The sequence below is a fragment of the Silene latifolia genome, chromosome 2 (genome assembly GCF_048544455.1).
Source record: "Silene latifolia isolate original U9 population chromosome 2, ASM4854445v1, whole genome shotgun sequence".
NCBI lineage: Eukaryota > Viridiplantae > Streptophyta > Magnoliopsida > Caryophyllales > Caryophyllaceae > Silene > Silene latifolia.
In genome coordinates, this window is record NC_133527.1 from 183,521,080 (window position 1) to 183,540,816 (window position 19,737).

General features: G+C 41.9%; 2 protein-coding genes across 2 annotated transcripts; both read right to left on the reverse strand.

Moving 5' to 3' along the window:
• Positions 1 to 1,730: 1,730 nt before the first annotated feature.
• Positions 1,731 to 5,666, reverse strand: LOC141643642 (pentatricopeptide repeat-containing protein At3g22150, chloroplastic). The gene has a single exon (XM_074452879.1). It carries the CDS (start codon positions 5,642 to 5,644, stop codon positions 2,936 to 2,938), a length of 2,709 nt encoding a protein of 902 aa, XP_074308980.1. The 5' UTR covers positions 5,645 to 5,666; the 3' UTR covers positions 1,731 to 2,935.
• Positions 5,667 to 7,452: 1,786 nt separating this feature from the next.
• On the reverse strand, positions 7,453 to 8,799 carry LOC141643643 (uncharacterized). Its single transcript, XM_074452880.1, has 2 exons — positions 8,277 to 8,799; positions 7,453 to 7,917 (listed from the first exon to the last, which is right to left on the reverse strand). The coding sequence occupies exons 1-2, from the start codon at positions 8,691 to 8,693 to the stop codon at positions 7,795 to 7,797; spliced, it is 540 nt and encodes a 179-aa protein (XP_074308981.1). The 5' UTR covers positions 8,694 to 8,799; the 3' UTR covers positions 7,453 to 7,794.
• Positions 8,800 to 19,737: the final 10,938 nt, after the last annotated feature.

The window sequence follows — 19,737 nt, forward strand, 5'->3', positions numbered from 1 at the left end:
TTATTTTGGCATTTGTGACATGTTTACTTGACAAATAAACGATCATCCCCACATGATAGCTAAATTAAGTGGTACAATAACTGACTAAAGATACTAACAACCAAAGTTCGAAAATTATCAACAACATGTCTACTCTTGTGGCTCTCTTTACACAAGAAATATAAACTGGCATCCCGTCGTGCAGTGCAATCACCAGATAACTGCGTTGCATCTTCGACACAGGATGACAGGACTGTGGTGCACTATCATACAGTACTATGATTTCAGGCATTTAGGAATATTAGACAAAAAAAACCTATTGGTTGATGAGTATAGCTCATATGGATTGTGTCGTCGTGGTTTATGTGGTCGTGGATCTTGGCCATTTTGGTGTTCCCCTTCCCCTCGCCCCTTCCCCCACCATTTTGGTTCCATTTTCGTCTTATTAGTGTATGTTGGTGCGTCCCTATTGGTTGAACTTGTTGCATGTTAGCCGAGAGTCCGGGGTATTGTTTGATTCATGGGTGTTGGTTGTTGGTCTCTTGGTGTCAGCTGATCCAGCTCCGTTTGTTGGGTTCGTCGTTTTTTTTTTTCTGTTCGTGAAAGGTCAAGGCTGGGGTTTCTGTGTCTGAGATGTATGTCGTATGGTAGAGTCGGGTGTTTGCCAGTGTTGTTGGATAGGGTCGGATGCGGTGGACCCACCTCTAATTAATGTTTATTTTCGGCTTATCGTGTTTTTTGTTATTTCAAATAACAAGTTCTTGTTGTTGGTTTGGGGTGTCTTGTCCCCTTATCCATGGGTTAAGTAGGACGACTGCTACATTGCATGTGGTCTGTGTTGAGCCTAGCTCTCTATGGTCTCCAGAGATGGTTTTGGTAAGGGGGATGTTCAAGTGGTTTTCTCCTTTATTACCCATTTATTTACTCGCTTTTCTTAGCTATGAGGTCCTAGTCAACATGAGTTGTGTTCCAAAGTGTAGGAGTTTACTCTCCTCAGGAGACAAATTTTGTGGTCTGCTTTCCACCTTTTCTTTCTACGTCCTTGGGGCGTAAGTGCACTTTGTTCTCTCTCAATTAGTCAAGGGGCTCGTTGGATTCTAGATGACGTATATTACAGCCAAGGAGATGAATCTCCGAGACGCTTTCTTGGGTCTTGTTGCAAGTATTTCTCTTCTCTGAAACTGTATCGATCAAGACGAGTAAATATGAGTTTATGGTATTTCTCTGAAACTTCATCAATTAAGACAAGCAAAGATAAGTGTTTTCCTTTTGGTCAGCGCTGCTCATCCATTCAAGATTGTTATGGATGTTGATTTTGAAGTTTGTGTTCAGACATCCGTCGTACGCCATCAATACGTTGGTGTTAGCCATACAATTACCTTGTTGTTTTAGTTTATGCTATTAGTAGTACTTTGTTGTTTTTTTTGTTGATTTCAACAAATCATTCATCAAAATCGATAACTAAACGGAACATCTTGATGTTTTTGATATTTGGAAGTGAAATTATCACACAACCAGAAATCTCGATCAAATCAATACCCAACCTGCTTCATATGTCCATTCTCTATCATACACAATTTACTCTTATCAGTTATCACATTGCTGATTTGCTTCCAATATAAGAAATTTGCGTCTTTCTGGGAACTCGTTCTTCCTGAATCGAAAGAGAAGCTAATAAATGAGATCGAAGTAACACACATCACCCAGGAAGAAAATGAATATACCTGAAGGCGCCAAAACACTTCAAACAATAGTGAGAAGGAGAATAAATTTCAGAGACGGCCCGATGTTTTGCCTACAGAATTATGATCTAGCACGGCTATATCAGTACAAGTTACATCTCCACATTCGGAGCAAAAAAACTGTTAGTTGTATTATAGACATGAAAAGGTCTACAAGAAAGAGGAATGTATACTTGAGCTCATCCGTATGAAGAAAGTCTTTCAAAAAATACAAAGGCAGGCCTCCATTGCCATATATACCATGAACACAAGAGTAATGTAATGGAATGGTCCTCAGAAGCGGTTACAGGATTCTATCATCCATTTTGTAGTATAAACCTATAGTTTCAGCACAGAAGACTATGCAAAAGCATCTTTCGAGCCATATGATGGTCATAAGTAATGAACCTCCGTCAAACACAAACATTTAGGGCTTGTTTGGATACCAAAATAGAAGGGAAGAGATGGGAGAGGAGGCCGGAGGGGAAGGAGGGAAGAGAAAGGGATGGAAGGGAAGGGAGAATGGAGGATGTGATTTTCCCTCCAAATCTTTTCTTTGTTGGAGGGGAAATAATTTGGCTTGGAGGAGGGAAATGAAGAGATCCAATTTCCCTCCCCTCCAAATCCATCCACTTCCATTTGCGAACCAAACAAAGATTTCTCATCCCGTCAGATCCCTCTCATCCCTTTCCCTCCAAATCTCCCCAATCCAAACGCACCCTTAGAGAGCACAATAGTACTAGTAGAGAGCATAACTCGCTACTAACATGTCTGAGTCAGCAGAAGTCTTCAAGGCTCGGGTGTTTATACACACTCAATAGTTGGCCACCAGAAGTACTATAAAATCCCATTATCCTCTCGAAACAATGGAGAAAATTAGCTTTAAGCCTTTAATTAAGTAGAAGAATAGAAACAATGGGTCATTTGGAAACATCCTCTTTGAGTTCTAAACATAGGGGCAAAAGGTTGTACGTCTGACCCCACCATTACCCAGCTCTTAGCAGCCTAGGAGTTGCAGCCTTGCAGGAGTCCCTCCCTTGAGGGACTGGAGTAATGTTTCTCATATCACATGTCGAAATACTTCTAACACTTGGATCAATGTTATCTTCGTCGCATAGTATACAGGAAGCAATTTCACCCAATCAAGAAATTCGTCCAGTAAGAACAAGCTTCACTTTGACCGGAATTTGTGGTTACTACGAACTTTTTCAACTCAGCTACTCATTTTCAGATAGTCACTCATCTACATCAACGAGATGGTCCATTTGTGGACAAGAAAGAATGCTATCATCAGCACCCTCCATGTCAGCAACCAACTTTTCCAGCATCTCATATATTACTTCACAATCTTGGTGATTTCGATCTTTGGACGCAAAGTAGTTTACATTGCCAGAAATCTCTATCCAACTACGACCTACCTCTTTTTTCTCTCGCATGTCTTTTCTAGCTTTGTCAGCGAGTTCCCAATTTCCTTCATCCGAGTATACATTCGACAGTAAGACATGGTACCCACTCTTGCTACTGCTACACTCCATGTTAATTAACTTATTTGCTACAATTTTCGCCAATTCATATTGTCTATGAGTTTTGCAAGCTGATAGAAGTGCTCCCCAAGCTTGAATTGTCGTACTATCCTCGCCCAAATTTTCTGCCAACTCAAAGGCCTCCTTTAACCTTCCATCTCTTCCCAACATGTCCACGACACAAGCAAAATGCTCATTCGAAGGCTTAATCCCATATTTACTCTCCATTGCCTCTAAAATTTGAAGACCTTCATCGACTAAACCAGCATAGCTGCAAGCCGATAAGAGTGCAACGAACGTGACAGGATCAGGCTTTAAGCCCAAGCTCTGCATTTCATCAAATAAAGACAAGGCTCTGTCCCCCATTCCATGTTGACCAAAACCCATGATCATGCTTGTATATGTAACAACAGTCTTTGTGAGCATCCTAGCAAACACGTTCTCACCAGAAGCAAGGGCTCCTAACTTGGAATACATGTCGACTAAAGCAGTGCCCACGAAAACATTCTGGTCAAGAGATTGACGAATAGAAAAACAGTGCAGCTGCTTACCGAGTGTTACATTACCCATTTGACAACAGGCTGGGAGAATTGATGCAATGGTTACAGCATTTGGCAATGCATTTCTCTCAAACATTTGGCGAAATACATCAAAAGCCTCGTTAACCAGCCCATTTTGCACATAACCAGAAAGTGCAGCATTCCATGTTGCTTGATCTCTACTCAGGCTATCACTCGCTTCAAACAGTACTCTTGCTTGCTGAATCAAACCAAATTTAAAATACATATCTATTAAATAGCTGTCCATACCCTCAAATTCAATTTGGTTCCTTATAAGATACGAATGAGTCTGCTTTCCAAGGGCCTCATTTCTAAGATTTGATGCCGCTGAGAGTATTGCAGTGACGGTTACTGCATCAACCCTAAACCCCTGCTTTTGCATCTCATAAACAAGCATCAACCCTTCCTCATACATCCCATTTTGTACAAGAGCAGTAATCACAGTATTCCATGACACAACATCTCTTTTAAGCATCCCATCAAAAACCTTAAAGGCTTCCTGAATACAATTACACCTAGAATACATAACAATTAGAGCATTAATCACAGTAACCGACAAACCAGTCGCATTCTTAATCACAAGAGCATGTAGCTGTTGACCAAGAACCATGTCCTGCAACTGTGAAACAGTTGTTAGAGCTGAAATATAACTAACATCGTCAAGCGACATATTCTCCAAAGTAAGTGCATCAATAAAGAGATCAAGCGCCTCAACGTAACAATTATTCTGCAGATAGCCACCAATCATACTATTCCAAACCTCCACATTCTTGTTCAAACACCCATCAAATATCTTCCTAGCCAAGTCCATACACCCCATCTCGGAAAACATAACTATCGCTGAGCTAACAACGAACAAATCATCAACATACTCGCCACCAAACTTAACAAGCATCCCAAACAAAACACCAGCAATTTCATAATCACGAATCCTCGACAGAGCAGGAAACACGTTAACAAAACTAACAGCAGTAGGCTTAATCCCCATCCTCATCATCAACCTAAAATGCCAAACCGCCTCATCAAACCTCTCATTCTTCACAAGCCAAGAAAACATAATATTCCACGCGACAACATCCCGCTTCTTCAACGTCCCAAATACTCTACTAACCAAATCAACCCCAACCCGCGAAACAACATTACCTCCCAAACAACTAGAATACATATTCAACAAAGAATTATACACAATCCTACTAGCATTCACCTCAGACCTCACAACATGACAATGCACAGCCTTCCCAGCCTTTAAAAGCCGGGTTTCGGCACACGCCTTAAGAACAGCCGAATACGTATAAGAATCAAACTTAGTCAATGCAGTCCCCCTCATTCGCGCGTAAAACATAAGCGCATCAAAGGGAAGATTATTACAAATAAACCCAATAATAATAGTGTTCCATAATACAGTACTTGGGTTAGGCAATGCGTCGAACAGTTGGAGTGCAATGTGAGGTTTTCCGTCTCTGCATAAGTCACTTAACCGGGTTCGAATTGAAGGTGTTTTGAGCGACATTGGAGGTTCGTCGAGAGGTGGGTTTTGTAAGGAGAAGTGTTGGGAAGCGTGACGGTGTGGAGGGAGTGTGTGGGGGTATGGTGGTGTAGAGAGAGACATGGTTGAAGACGCCATGGATGTTGTGTGTGAAGAGTGTTTTAGTGATGTGATGAAGGGGATTGAATTGGGTATTTGAGTGTGAAGTTTCATGGAATTGTGCATTGTTGTTAGTGTAATTGCAGAATTTTCATGGTGGATTGGTGTAATGATGATGATGATGATGATTGTTTTTGGTGTTCCTATGGAGCATAATTCAAGTTCAAACCAATGATCCAAATGAGAAGTAGATAAGGTGAGAGACCTCTCAAACATCCAATCTCCGGGTCTCGTGTTCGAATCCTGAAAATGCAGTAGTGTTAAAACTCATGATGAAAAAATTTACCGCCCAATAATCCTACCCGATTCGAATCCGGACTACGCCGGCTGGTTTACACACAAAATATCCAATCTCAAGGGAAGATGTTAGATTTTTTTACGGGCTTTGACTTTTGAGCCCGTCTCGTATGAAAAATATTAGGATATTTGTATTTCTGTGTAGTATCGTCTAATAAAATCTAAGCATAAGTGCATAACTACATGTTGGCTCGTAAAATGGAAAATGAAGTCACTCCATGTAAGAGGGTGACGCCCAAATTGGGTGTCAACCGGTGGCGCCAGACACATTTTAAGTAATAATAAAAATTGGACACAACAACAAATTAAAAGACACAATTAGACACATTTTTAACATATTATCTTAAACAAATTCCCATTTCTTTTCCCTACATTTTTTTTTTTTTTTGACAGCAACAAATAACATAGCTTACACAAGAACTCTCTGAGTAAGATTATGAGCTATCCTATTCACTCCCTTAGGACAGAAACTAAGAGAGCAACAATGAAAGTGAGATGCAATAGCCTTAATATAATGGATAATGCAGCTGATAGATGCAATTGGCTTCTCCGCTCCCGCAGCCTGCAAAACCAAGTTAAGACAATCCGTAACAAGTCTAACATGAAGGTACCCCTCGTTCAAGGCCCATCTTAGCGCCATGATAGCTGCATGTCCTTCGGCATGCAAGACAGAAGAGGCAAACGAGCGAGCGTGAGCAGTATTCCTTAAGATCCCATTACCATCCAATAAACACCACCCCATGCCAGCACTTCTATTATCCCTCCAGGCAGCATCACACTTGACGGTACAAATATTTCCGCACCCAGGTCTACCAACAATCCAATAGGGGAAGGAGTTTCTAATCCTCTTAGCTAACCCAAAATCAGGGGAAGAGTCCAGCAAGGACGCTCGCAGGAGGCTAGCATCCTTACTGCACACAACCTCCTTCATACACTGAATGTCACCCTGAATAGAAAGAAGAGCACTCATAGGCCAGGGGCGACGATTCTTGAAGACCATATCATTCCTGCAACACCAAATTCGCCATAGGGTAGCGATTAGAGGGAAAATGAGGGAGTTAGGATCTGGGCCACTTAGGAAATAAGTAACCCAGTTAATGACCCAAACCCTAACATCAATGTCCACTCCTCCCGTGATTTTAAGACCTAAAGGGCAGCCAAACCATAAAGCCTTTGCAAAGCTACAATCTCTAAACAGGTGAGAAATAGATTCCACACAAGGAGAAGAGCCATCACAAAGAGTACAGAAGGAGCGCCAATTCATTTTTCGTCTAAGAAATTCAGAACCCATTGGAAGGGCATTAGCCATAAATTTCCATAAGAACACCTTTAGTTTGTTAAAGATAGGCAACTTCCACAGTTTAGATCTGCAAAAAGCCACAATTGTTGCAGACATTCTAGAAAGATCAGCAGTCGAGGTAGGACCATTGTTTAAGGCCATAGCAACGACATAGTATCCTGACTTGACAGTGAATGCACCATGTTTAGAGAATTTCCAATAGAAGGAGTCATCCGAGGGTTGACACGGGATATAAGTTGCGAGGATTTTCTTTGTAACTCCCTCACCCGGATCGAAACCAAGAGAAGAGAGATCCCATCTCCTATGACTATCATGAAGGTCACCAACCAGTAACGCTGGATCAATAGGAGCATCACAAAACTCCCCACAAAGATCATGAAGACTATCACCCTCTATCCATTTGCTCTTCCAAGCATTAAGACGAGAAGAAGATCCAATAGTCCAAGCAATATTATTATAGATAAGATCGGATCTTCAAACAAGGTTTTTCCCTACAAATGATACACTAGTGGTTGTATGCAGTTCAAATCCCGATTAGGAGTGAAAACAAACATTTTACAATAACAGCAAAAACAATTACACCAACATGATATTGTTCTTATACAAAGTGGAAATCTTTGAATATAATCAATAAACCAATTGACTAATTTATTCAAGACTACAAGCTTAAAAATCTAGAACACAACACTTCCTTGCAACATTATGGCTAATTAACTAATTAAGGTTGATTTTAAAGTCAACCACTAATGAAATCAAATAAAAAAATAGACTACAAATTCTGACATTGCAAATAATCAGCAAGAGTAATGCGAGAATTAGGATTGTGATGAATTTGATGATCTTTCTTCTTCTTAAATTGCTTTGATGTCATCTTCAATGCTTTCTTCCATCCCTACATTCATCCAAATTCATAATTCAATCAACAATGCAACCAAACATAATTCAATACACATAAAACCCTTCAATTGCACTAGGGTTTTAGTTAAAATTTCCGAATTTTAAACATTTTCGGGTGAAAATTGTACCGATTATCTTACATTGTGTTAGCTTATTAGTTGAAATTCACTAAGATTTTAGTTGAAATTCGGAATTTCCCAAATTTACGCAAACCCATGTCCAAGAATCGAGTATCTTACCTTGGTCCTTACTAATCAATCATTACATACAAACAAACAATTCATCAAATCAAACCCTTATCCTTATACTAATCCCTTGTCAATAAACATAAAAAAAAAAAAACAAATAAATTACCTTATTAGAAGAAGGAGAAGACTTAGGAGGAAAATCAGAAACCTTCGACTTATGTTTATCAAATTTCATCAACTTCTTCTTCTTCAATTTAGCATTCAATTTCGACCCGAAAGCGCAAACCTTCTTCTTAACACCAGACAAATGAACCTTCCCAAATACACTACAACCATCACCAACATCATCATCATCATCAAATGAAATCTTCTTCTTAAAATCAGGAGACTTGTGACTCAAGCAAGACAGTGAATGAACTCTAGGCACCAACGGAGACCAAATAGCACTCTGAGAGTAATCGAAACCGAAAGCGGAATAATCAGGAAACTTATCCAATAGATTGTTTGACATTGTTGGATTTACATACCGAATTACTATCACTTCTCTTCCTTTTAACAATGATTCTTTGCATGATTCTTCCATGTTTTTTTACTATGATTTCTGAATTGATGAAATATGTGTGGGTTTTTATTGTGGTTCTGGGTTTTGTAGCCGTTGAGGAGAAGGAAGAGGTAACAGTGAGAAAAACAGAGGAATATTGTGAAAAGTTACCGTTAGAAATACGTTAAAAATTGAGAGTTTGATGTAAGGCGGTGGGTTAAGAAGTGGGTCTTTGTGTTTTGTTTTGTTATTGGACTACATGTATGGCCCGGCCCATTTATTCTTAATTACTCTAGTGTACTAGTGTGTCTACAATTCTATGTGTCTTCAGTTTTGAATCGTTTGTCCCGGTCATTTGCTTACCTACTTCATTTTATGGTGTTTCGTTCATTTGTTACCTTTCTATTTTTTTTTTTTTTTGAGGAAAAAGCCAAGGGCTCATTTCATTAACGATAAATCAAAGAGAACAGCTGAGTTCGCAGTCGGCGGTAAGGGATCGGACCATTCCACGCGACCTGACTCACTAACTAAAACATGAGCTAAAGCGTGAGCAACCGTATTGTTTACACGACTAGTATACGACCAAACAAATGAAGAAAACGAAGTACATAAATGCAAAATATCTTCTAAGACTAAATGAAATAAACTCCTGCCAAGCTTGTTGTTCCGAAGAGCATCGATGACTTGTAAGCAATCACTTTCGATTACTACCTTGTCATGTCCCTTTCGAACTGCCTCCTTCACGCCTTCGAGGACTGCCACCGCTTCCGCCATATGAGGTTCCAACATCTGTGCCTGCAAAATAGAGAGCCCCCACCGAACTCGACCCCCACTACTTCGACAGACCACCCCCAATGCCTACACCCGTACCCTCCTTGACTCCCGCATCTACGTTAAGCTTCACAAAACCCTCCTCTACGTCTTGCCACCTCTGCCCATTACCCTTCTGATCGTCTTGACTGCTCGTGGTCCTCAGCCTCCCTTTTGACCCCGTATACCCGCCACTTGCAATCTCCTCCAAGACGTCCCTACTCCGCTGTAAGACTCTCCGCGGGTCCACCTCTCTCCCTTCAAACAGAGCTTTGTTTCTGCATTCCCAGAGAGCCCAACACCCGACCATGAATTTCCCATGTTCCACAGCTCCCAAATCACGCCATCTCGCCTCAACCTGGGTCCACGCAAACCCTCCTTCTTCTTCTTCCTCTCTCGCCAAACCCAGACCCTCCCAGACCCGATTAGCCACCCAACAATCACGAAATAAATGGAGACTCGATTCAAAACAAGAATTACATAAAGGACACAAGAAGTTCTCACCTCGGACTCGGGAAGCAATGTTCGCACCTGTAGCTAGAGCCTCGCTGTAACACCCCCATACTCCGAGTGCCTTACCAGGACCACTCAGGTATGAAGACATCACCATCTCGGTCGCCCGAGGTATGATAATCAAATAGACAAAACAGAAACAACATTTATTGTAAATAGTTTAATGAATAAATACAATCCTTGAAATCAAACTGAAAGTACAATACATTATTCCAACTATCTCGTTCTCAATCGAAATATAAATAAATGCTAAACTACGGCGGAAGACTCTATCGTCATGTCGTGGCCATCCCAGCCTATCCCAAGATACTCATCTCTATACTCGCTCAATATCTCGCTCACCATCCCCGAATGGATCACCGCAGTTTTACAAAACAACACCGGTCGATACTAATCACACAATCAATATAAAAAAGAAGAATAAGACAAACACACAAAACGAACCGTCACACACACACACACCACCAACTCCCATCATCTCAATACTGACTGTCCACTGGACCAGCCCTGCCAGTGGGGGACCGCAGCCGTTCCCACCTAAGCCCCGCTCATCGTACGAGCGATAACCCTGTCCATTAATGTGCACATCCCCTTCCGTGGCGGGTTCCACGAAGGGCGAAACTAGGGCGTGAGATCACTCCCGCAAGTGACCCCACTCAGCCGAGAACGCATCTCGAGAGCCATAGACAACCAAACACAATCACAATCACAAACACAATCATCATATCAAACAACTAACTACAGCACATCACCAATATCCCATTATGGGACTAATACCGTAGTAGAAATCCTACCGGAAAGCACAACACGCAGACGGTATCTACAAGTTTTGTATCAAAACGGCTCCTCTACGAATTCTCCTCCTACCATACAACACATAGATGCTACCATTCAAATACTACTCATAAAAACCCCCAATTCCTAAATTAGGGTTTCATCAATCTTAACAAAACATTATATAAATTATATTAAAAGCTTACCCTCGACGCAAGGAATCCAACGACGCGAACTACGATACGAACTGACCGTCTGAACTCCGGGAATTGTCAAGAACGCGATTAGGAAGAAGACTAGTTGCTTTCTCTCTTAAACAGGTTTTAGGTTTTGTAAAAAGTGATTTAAAACAATGACGAATATGTTTAAATACCTTAATCGCGTAATTAACAAAACCCGAGAAAACTCCCCCGTAAAACCGGACACTCGATCGAGTACCCCCTTACTCGATCGAGTGCCCCAGCTACTCGATCGAGTACCCAACAGGTCAGAAACTGTTTTATTCCGCAACTTGCCCTTACTCGACAGAGTAAGGGCTACTCGATAGAGTACCCCAAGACATATAAATACGGAGTATTACAGTCTTCCCTCCTTGAAAGGAACTTCGTCCCCGAAGTTCAAACCACTACCAAAACAAAGGTACTCCAAAACATTCCCGACTCAACACCCAAAACAAAACTCAACATAAAACACGCTACTTACCCAACTCATCCCGACAACCTACCGACGCAACATGCAAAAAGATGTGTAAAACTCTTAAAAACTGCTCGCGATCATCTCCTACCCCCCTAAAAGAAACAAGGTTACGTCCCCGTAACCATACATACCTGATCAAAAAGGAAGGGGTAACGCTCTTTCATGATATCCTCTGCCTCCCATGTAGCTTCCTCGGTCTCGTGGTTAGACCAAAGGATCTTAAGCAAAACTGTCTCACCACTCCTGGTCTTTCTAACCTTTCGGTCTAGGATCTGCTTAGGCACCTCCAGATATGATAAAGACTCATCCAGCTCTAAGCTCTCTGCCTCCAACACATGTGACGGGTCACTCACATACTTCCGCAGCTGCGATACATGAAACACATTATGTACTCTCTCCAACGCAGCTGGTAAAGCCAGACGATAAGCAACTTCCCCAACTCGCTCTAAGATCTCATAAGGCCCTATAAACTTCTGACTTAGCTTGCCTTTCTTCCCAAATCTCATAACTCCGCGCATCGGAGACACTTTCAGCAGAACCTTGTCCCCAACCTGAAACTCTATATCCCGACGATGTAGATCTGCATAACTCTTTTGTCGATCCTGGGCTGCTCTCATCCGTTCCCTGATCATCTTAATCTGTTCCACCATCTCATGCACCATCTCTGGTCCTAAAACCCATCGCTTCAAGACTATCGTCCCAACAGATTGGACTCCTACACCTCCTCCCATACAAAGCCTCAAACGGTGCCATACCAATACTTTTGGTGTGATATTTGTTGTTGTAAGAAAACTCTATCAAGTCCAACCTCTGCTCCCGGCTACCACCAAAATCCATCACACAAGCTCGCAACATATCCTCAAGAGTTTTGATTGTTCTCTCGGTCGCCCATCATCGTCGCAGGATGAAATGCTGTACTCATCTTCAAAGTTGTTCCCAACGATTCCTGCAACTCCTTCCAAAACCTCGATATAAACCTCGCATCTCTGTCAGACACTATGTCCTTAGGGACTCCATGTAACTTCAGCCCGTTCTTTCGATAGGCCATAGCCAATTGTGCCTTAGTCCATGTATCTTTCATTGGAACAAAGTGAGCGGACTTGGTCAGACGATCTACTATCACCCAAATCATGTTGTTACCTTGTTGACTCTTAGGCAAACCCACAATGAAATCCATGGAAATAGATTCCCACTTCCACTCCGGCACCTCTAAAGACTGAACCTTACCTTGTGGTCTTCTCTGTTCCCCTTTAACTCTCTGGCATGTCAAACAACGGGACACAAACTCAGCTGTCTCTTTCTTCATCCCAGGCCACCAAAACGTCTTCTTCAAATCTTTGTAAAGCTTGTCTCCACCCGGATGAACTGAATATGGTGTGCAATGCGCTTCCGTCATGATTGTCTTTTTCAACTCCTCGTCATTCGGAACACACCACCTACCATCAAACCTCAAACTACCATCTGTATGAATGGAAAACCGGGACACTGTCCCTTTCTCTATCCCAGCTCTCCACTCCACTATCTTAGGATCCAAAGCCTGCTTATCCCGAATGTCATCATAAAACTCCATATGTACTGTCATATCACCCATGGCATCTCCTTTCGCATCATATGAATCCCAAAGCTTGCTACCTCATCCTCGGCCTCATCAAAGATAGAGCTGTACACAGGGAATGTACACTCTTTCTACTCAAAGCATCAGCAACAACATTGGCCTTCCCTTCATGGTAGATGATTTCCATGTCATAATCGCCAATCAACTCCATCCACCTCCTCTGTCTCATGTTCAACTCCTTCTGCGTGAAGATGTACTTGAGACTCTTGTGATCAGAAAATACCTTAAAGATTGCTCCATAAAGGTAATGTCTCCAAATCTTGAGAGCAAACACCACTGCACCCAACTCCAGATCATGAGTAGGGTAGTTCTCCTCATAAGGCTTCAACTGCCTAGAAGCATAGGCAATCACTTTACCATTCTGCATCAACACACACCCCAACCCATTCTTCGAGGCATCTGTATAAACCTCGAAATTCTCGCTCCCTTCAGGCAATGCTAGGACAGGAGCTGTGGTCAAACGCTCCTTTAATGTTTGGAACGCCGTCTCACAACCCTCATCCCAACGAAACTTGTTCTCTTTCCTCATCAACGCTGTCATCGGTCTAGCTATCTTGGAGAAATCTTTCACGAACCGTCTGTAGTATCCAGCTAAACCCAAGAAACTTCTCACTCAAAGAACATTCTTTGGTGCTTCCCACTTTGTCACCGCCTCAATCTTCGCCGGATCCACAACTACTCCATCTTTAGAGATTACATGCCCTTAAAAGCAACTTTCTCTAACCAGTAACTCACACTTGGACGCTTTTAGCATACGGCTCATGATCCTCAAAGTCCGCAACACGATCCTCAGATGCTCCTCATGCTCCTCCTTAGTCTTAGAGTAGACTAGGATATCATCGATAAACACCACCACGAACTGGTCCAAGAACTGTCTGAAGATCCTATTCATCAAATCCATAAACACTGCCGGCGCATTAGACAACCCAAATGGCATCACCACATACTCATAATGGCCATACCTCGACGTGAAAGCTGTCTTCGGTATGTCCACATCTCTAATCTTCACCTGATGGTATCCCGACCTCAAATCAATCTTAGAAAAGACCGTTGCACCACTCAACTGATCAAACAGGTCATCTATCCTTGGCAAAGGATACTTGTTCTTTATCGTCACACGGTTCAGCTCCCGGTAATCTATGCACAGCCTCAAACTTCCATCCTTCTTCTTCACGAAAAGAACTGGTGCTCCCCAAGGCGATACACTTGGTCTAATGTATCCCTTCTCTATCAAATCATCTAACTGCTTCCTAAGTTCCTCCATCTCCTTAGGACCCATACGGTACGGTGCCTTAGAGATTGGCCCCGTCCCTGGCTTCAACTCAACGGTGAAGTCTATCTCCCTCTTCGGTGGCAACCCCGGAATCTCCTCCGGAAAAACATCTGCAAACTCTCCCACCACTGGTATCTCGTCAACTGTCGGGCTCTCTATCCGGTCATCTCTCACATGGCACAAAATCAGAGGACATCCCTTCCTCAGATACGACTTCAAGGTGACAGCTGCAATCAACTTAACTTTGGGTTTGACTAGAAACCCACGGTAAGACACACTAACACCCTTAGGACCTCTTAGGGACACTTTCTTTTGATGACAGTCTATCTTAGCTTTATACTTTCCTAACCAATCCATCCCAACTATCATCTCAAAACCATTAAAAGGAAACTCTAGCAAGTCTACAGGGAAATCGACTTGCCCAACTATCAAAGATATATCTCTAAACAACCTCCCACACGATACAGACTCACCCGAAGGTATGAAAACTTGCTCCCTAACAGACTCATATACTCTCAAACCCAACCGTTTTACATGACTCGAAGACACAAACGACTGAGAAGCCCCCGAATCAAACAAAACGAACGTAGGAATACCATTAACAAGGAATGTACCGGTGATAACGTGCGCATCCTCCTCAGCTGCTTTCTTCTCCATCATGAACAACTTGCCGCTGGTCTTCTGCCCACCTCCCTGGACAGTACTGGCCGATGCGGTCGGCTTAGCACCCGACCCTTGATTGTTGTTGTTGTTGTTGTTCATCGGTGTCTTCTGATAAGAATTACCGCCGTTGCGGTTGCCTCCACTCTGGTAGCTCTGACCTCCCCGGTTTGGCCATGATCCCGCCGGTCTGTTGCTTGCGAAGCTCTGCGCAGGTCTCTGGAAAGATCCCGGTGCACTTGTGCACTCATGTCTCTTGTGGCCTACTGTAACACCCCCATACTCCAAGTGCCTTACCAGGACCACTCAGGTATAAGGATGCCACCATCTCGGTTACCCGAGGCATGATAATCATAAGACAATGAAGAAACATACTTTATTAAATAAGTTTAAGTGATTACATTATAAAACCAAAACTAACAAAAGGAATTACAAGGTTCTCATACGGTCTCTGACTAAAACTATCAAAGCTACTAGACTTCGTCGACACACGGAAGACTTCTAAGCGCCACGTGATGACTCATCCCGGCTATCCCATACGCGTCATATCACACTCGCTCAATAATCGCTCACCACCCCGAATGGATCACCGCGTTTTTAAAACATTTAAACGGGTCGATACTAATCACACAATTCAATACATATATCAACAATAAGATAAACAGACAATTTGAATCACACACACACACACACACACACCACCAACTCCCATCGTCTCAATATCGACCGTCCCTTTGGACCAGCCACCGCGATGGGGACCGCAGCCGTTCCCACCTAAGCCCCGCATCATCGTACGAGCGATAACCCCGTCCATTAATGTGCACATCCCCTTCCGTGGCGGGTTCTACGAAGGGCGAAACTAGGGCGTGAGATCACTCCCGCAAGTGACCCCACTCAGCCGAGAACGCATCTCGAGAACCATCACAAACACAACCACAATCACAATCACAATTACAATTACAATCATCATATCAATCAACTAACTACAAAGACATCACCAATATCCCATTATGGGACTAATCGAGTAGGAAATCCTACCTGGATAGCACAACACGCAGACGGTATCTACAGCTGTCTCAAAACGCCTCTTCTATGAACTCTCCTCCTACCATACAACACATAGACACTACTATTCAATTACTATTCATAAAAACCCCCAATTCCTAAATTAGGGTTTCACTAATCTTAACAAAACATAATATAAATTACATTAAAAGCTTACCCTCGACGCAAGGAATCCAACGACACAAACTACGACGCAAACCGACCGTCTGAACTCCGGGAATTGTCAAGAACGCGATTAGGAAGAAGACAAGTTGCTTTCTCTCTTAAACAGGTTTTAGGTTTTGTAAAAAGTGATTTAGAACAAAGACGAATTGGTTTAAATACCTTAATCGCGTAATTAACAAAACCCGAGAAAACTCCCCCGTAAAACCGGACACTCGATCGAGTACCCAAGGTACTCGATCGAGTACCCCCCTTACTCGATCGAGTACCCCTGACTACTCGATCGAGTACCCAACAGTCGAAACTATTTTATTTCGCAACTTGCCCTTACTCGACAGAGTAAGGGCTACTCGATAGAGTACCCCAAGACTTATAAATACGGAGTATTACGGTCTTCCCTCCTTAAAAGGAACTTCGTCCCCGAAGTTCAACCCATACATAAAAACAACCATACTGACTCGACCAAGACACAACAACTTAGCTAAGGACTCGAGAACTCGACCGACCATAGAACATGAACTCTTAACCCCCATTCTACCAGCTATGTTTACTTCCACAACATGACTCACTACATCGTATCTACCACATATATATCTTTCACGACACCAACTCCATACATAACCAACTACCATCCTCTAATGCTGCTAGCTCCATAATATCATCAACTATCAAATCCAATACCAAGACACTCATAGACATCAAACGGAATGTTACATTCCACCACCCTTAAAAGGAACTTCGTCCTCGAAGTTTACTCACACTCATAACATCATCCTCCAATCAACATTATATAAAATATTCCCCACTCAAGCATCACACTACTACGAGCACGGCCATGGCCTTTTATAAGTATTGTCCACAAAACAAATCCCTCCTTTACGCTACGCTAACACTCTACTTCCAATTATATTACCGCATGCACCACCATGAAACTCTCTTTTATTGCATCCTACTCCTCTTAAGACAAATGTTACGTCCTCGTAACTCGCTAATACCAAACCATGTCTATATCTCATTACCCCCTATACCACCACATGTCAAAGATAACCGTCTATAAACCAAACACTCACCATTCTTATATCCAAGGCTCCCATACATAAACATTTCCCATTCCTCAACTCATTCGGCAGCGCACCTAACCTATACCATAAACTCGTAGCAAATCACCATACCCACTCTTCATTATTACTGCCAACAACATACCTCTCTACGTAAGGCACTTATCTCCCAGAAGCATAACTCACGGTCCGCACTCGTTACGTACACGCACACTAGATCCTCAAGTTCTTTCTTTCATTACCGCAAAATTCATACACAACTTAACATGACACTAATTTCCCCAACACCCTACCCTCACTGTCTCATCAAAAGATTATGAACTACCTGCCGCTTTCAGATCATTACAACACATGTTCCACGAATCATTTTCCATTACCATGTCTACCGATGTCTCATCTGAAAACAAGATCAAAGTTACTGTAACAACCCCTCACAACCGTGTCCCATCAACAGATTATCACTTTCCCATGACCACAACGAAACATATACAACTCTATTTCACATCATACTCTACCTCATTCCCGACTTTACCGGTAAAGAAAACATGAATAAGCAAGACAATCGTCTATCAAAGACAAATCGACACTCGCAGAGAGCAACATCAAACAAAACAACAATCTATGTATAACTGGTATGTACTTTCGAAACCCGAATCATGATCATCCCGCCTACTCTACCACAACCGGTGACGGCATCACAACACCGCCACCAACAGCCACACCGTAGTGCGAAAGTACCCGCATCACAACACTAAATATCGTGCCCGGATCACCACCCGAGGCACCACCACCACATCGATAGCCATCACAACCGCATACAACTCCCACAGATCATCGACTTAGCATAACTTCTCAGACAAGAAAAACTTACTCAAATCCACTTTACTCAATCACAACGCAACATATTATATGAATAAACAGATAAGCATCTCATGAACATCATTTCTACCATTTCACGAAATACACGTGTGTTATTAATACACATAAAATTATAACTAGCCATGTCAAATTAATCAAGTTATTACCTTTTTGGATATCATTCAATTAAACTACCGTGTCCAACATATATATATTACAGAACATTCATAAAATAGCCTTATAATTATCACACCGTACCACTTCTTGTGAGGTCAGAACCTCACACAAACATTTACACATATCATAGACCCGTAATCACAACCAACTAGTCAATCCTGACCACGTAAGTTACCACTCAACAAAGGTTACCTGCTGTCCGAGCTTAACTCGCATGCCCCTCATCACATTCTTCCATTCGCATCACCAAGACCTTCGCCATACATAACCATACGACTAACACTCATTATGAGAAACCACCTCCTAAGACTATGTCTTATACTTCCTGAAACCATACTTTTATCAATTCAGTCTTTACAAAATCAGCCTCTTTAGAATTGCCACTTTTCTAATATACACTTTTTCTTAACCACTAGTCAAAGACCATAACACTACCACTGTCCGGACATCAAACCTCTTCACTCATCTCTAAATATCATGATTTCTTTTCTATCTTTGGTTAACATCCCAAACAACGAACATCGAATCCATTAACAAAATTATCTCAACATTCTTCCCAATATTTTCCTTAATTGAATCATCATCCATTTCTCCACCAAAATCTCATATCATGCAGATATTCTTCTAACTTCTTACTTTCCTTAATTCCTCGAAACTCATTATCAATCATGTTGTCCTGAAACTCCTATATAACCTTCAGCTAACATCTTCGTGATACTATCACACATTTCGATGATTCCTTACCTTTACATCACATAACTCCGGTGAACATTTTCCTCAGCTTACTTTTATCCTTCTTTTCTCTTTACACTCAATAATACCAATTTAATAGCTCAACTCCTTATTACTTCTATCCAACCCTTTTGTGCACCAATTACCTTCTCATCGCTCCAAAACTCAAATCCCATTATTTTATATCGATATCATCTCCCTCTTTCTTACCACAAATATTCTCTTATTATGTCATCAATCACCCTTGCCACTAATACATCCATAGAATCAACGTTTACTGTTCAACAATTGCATCTCCCTTCTTACATCTCTAGAAATCAAAATTCCTTTCATACCGCCAATTACCCAAGGAACTCACACAGTAGTTTCATCTTTTAATAAACCTCCCAAACTCACTCACTGTCTATAAATACACCTCGCGACATGTCCCCACAAAGTTCACTATATATTACTCTTCTCAACCCCCCTTTAAACGAACTTTCACTACATAAATCCATAACCCACACGACTCCTAACCATTTCCCTCCTTAACTCTTTACACATCTCAAGCTGCCACCATCCACATTCTTACTTTCAATCTTTTCATTCTCACGTTCATTATACTCACATCATCCCTTGTCTATATTCACTTATTTTTACATTACTCAACATACAATCATATCACTCATCCCGTCTCGCAAAACGTGCGCCTTG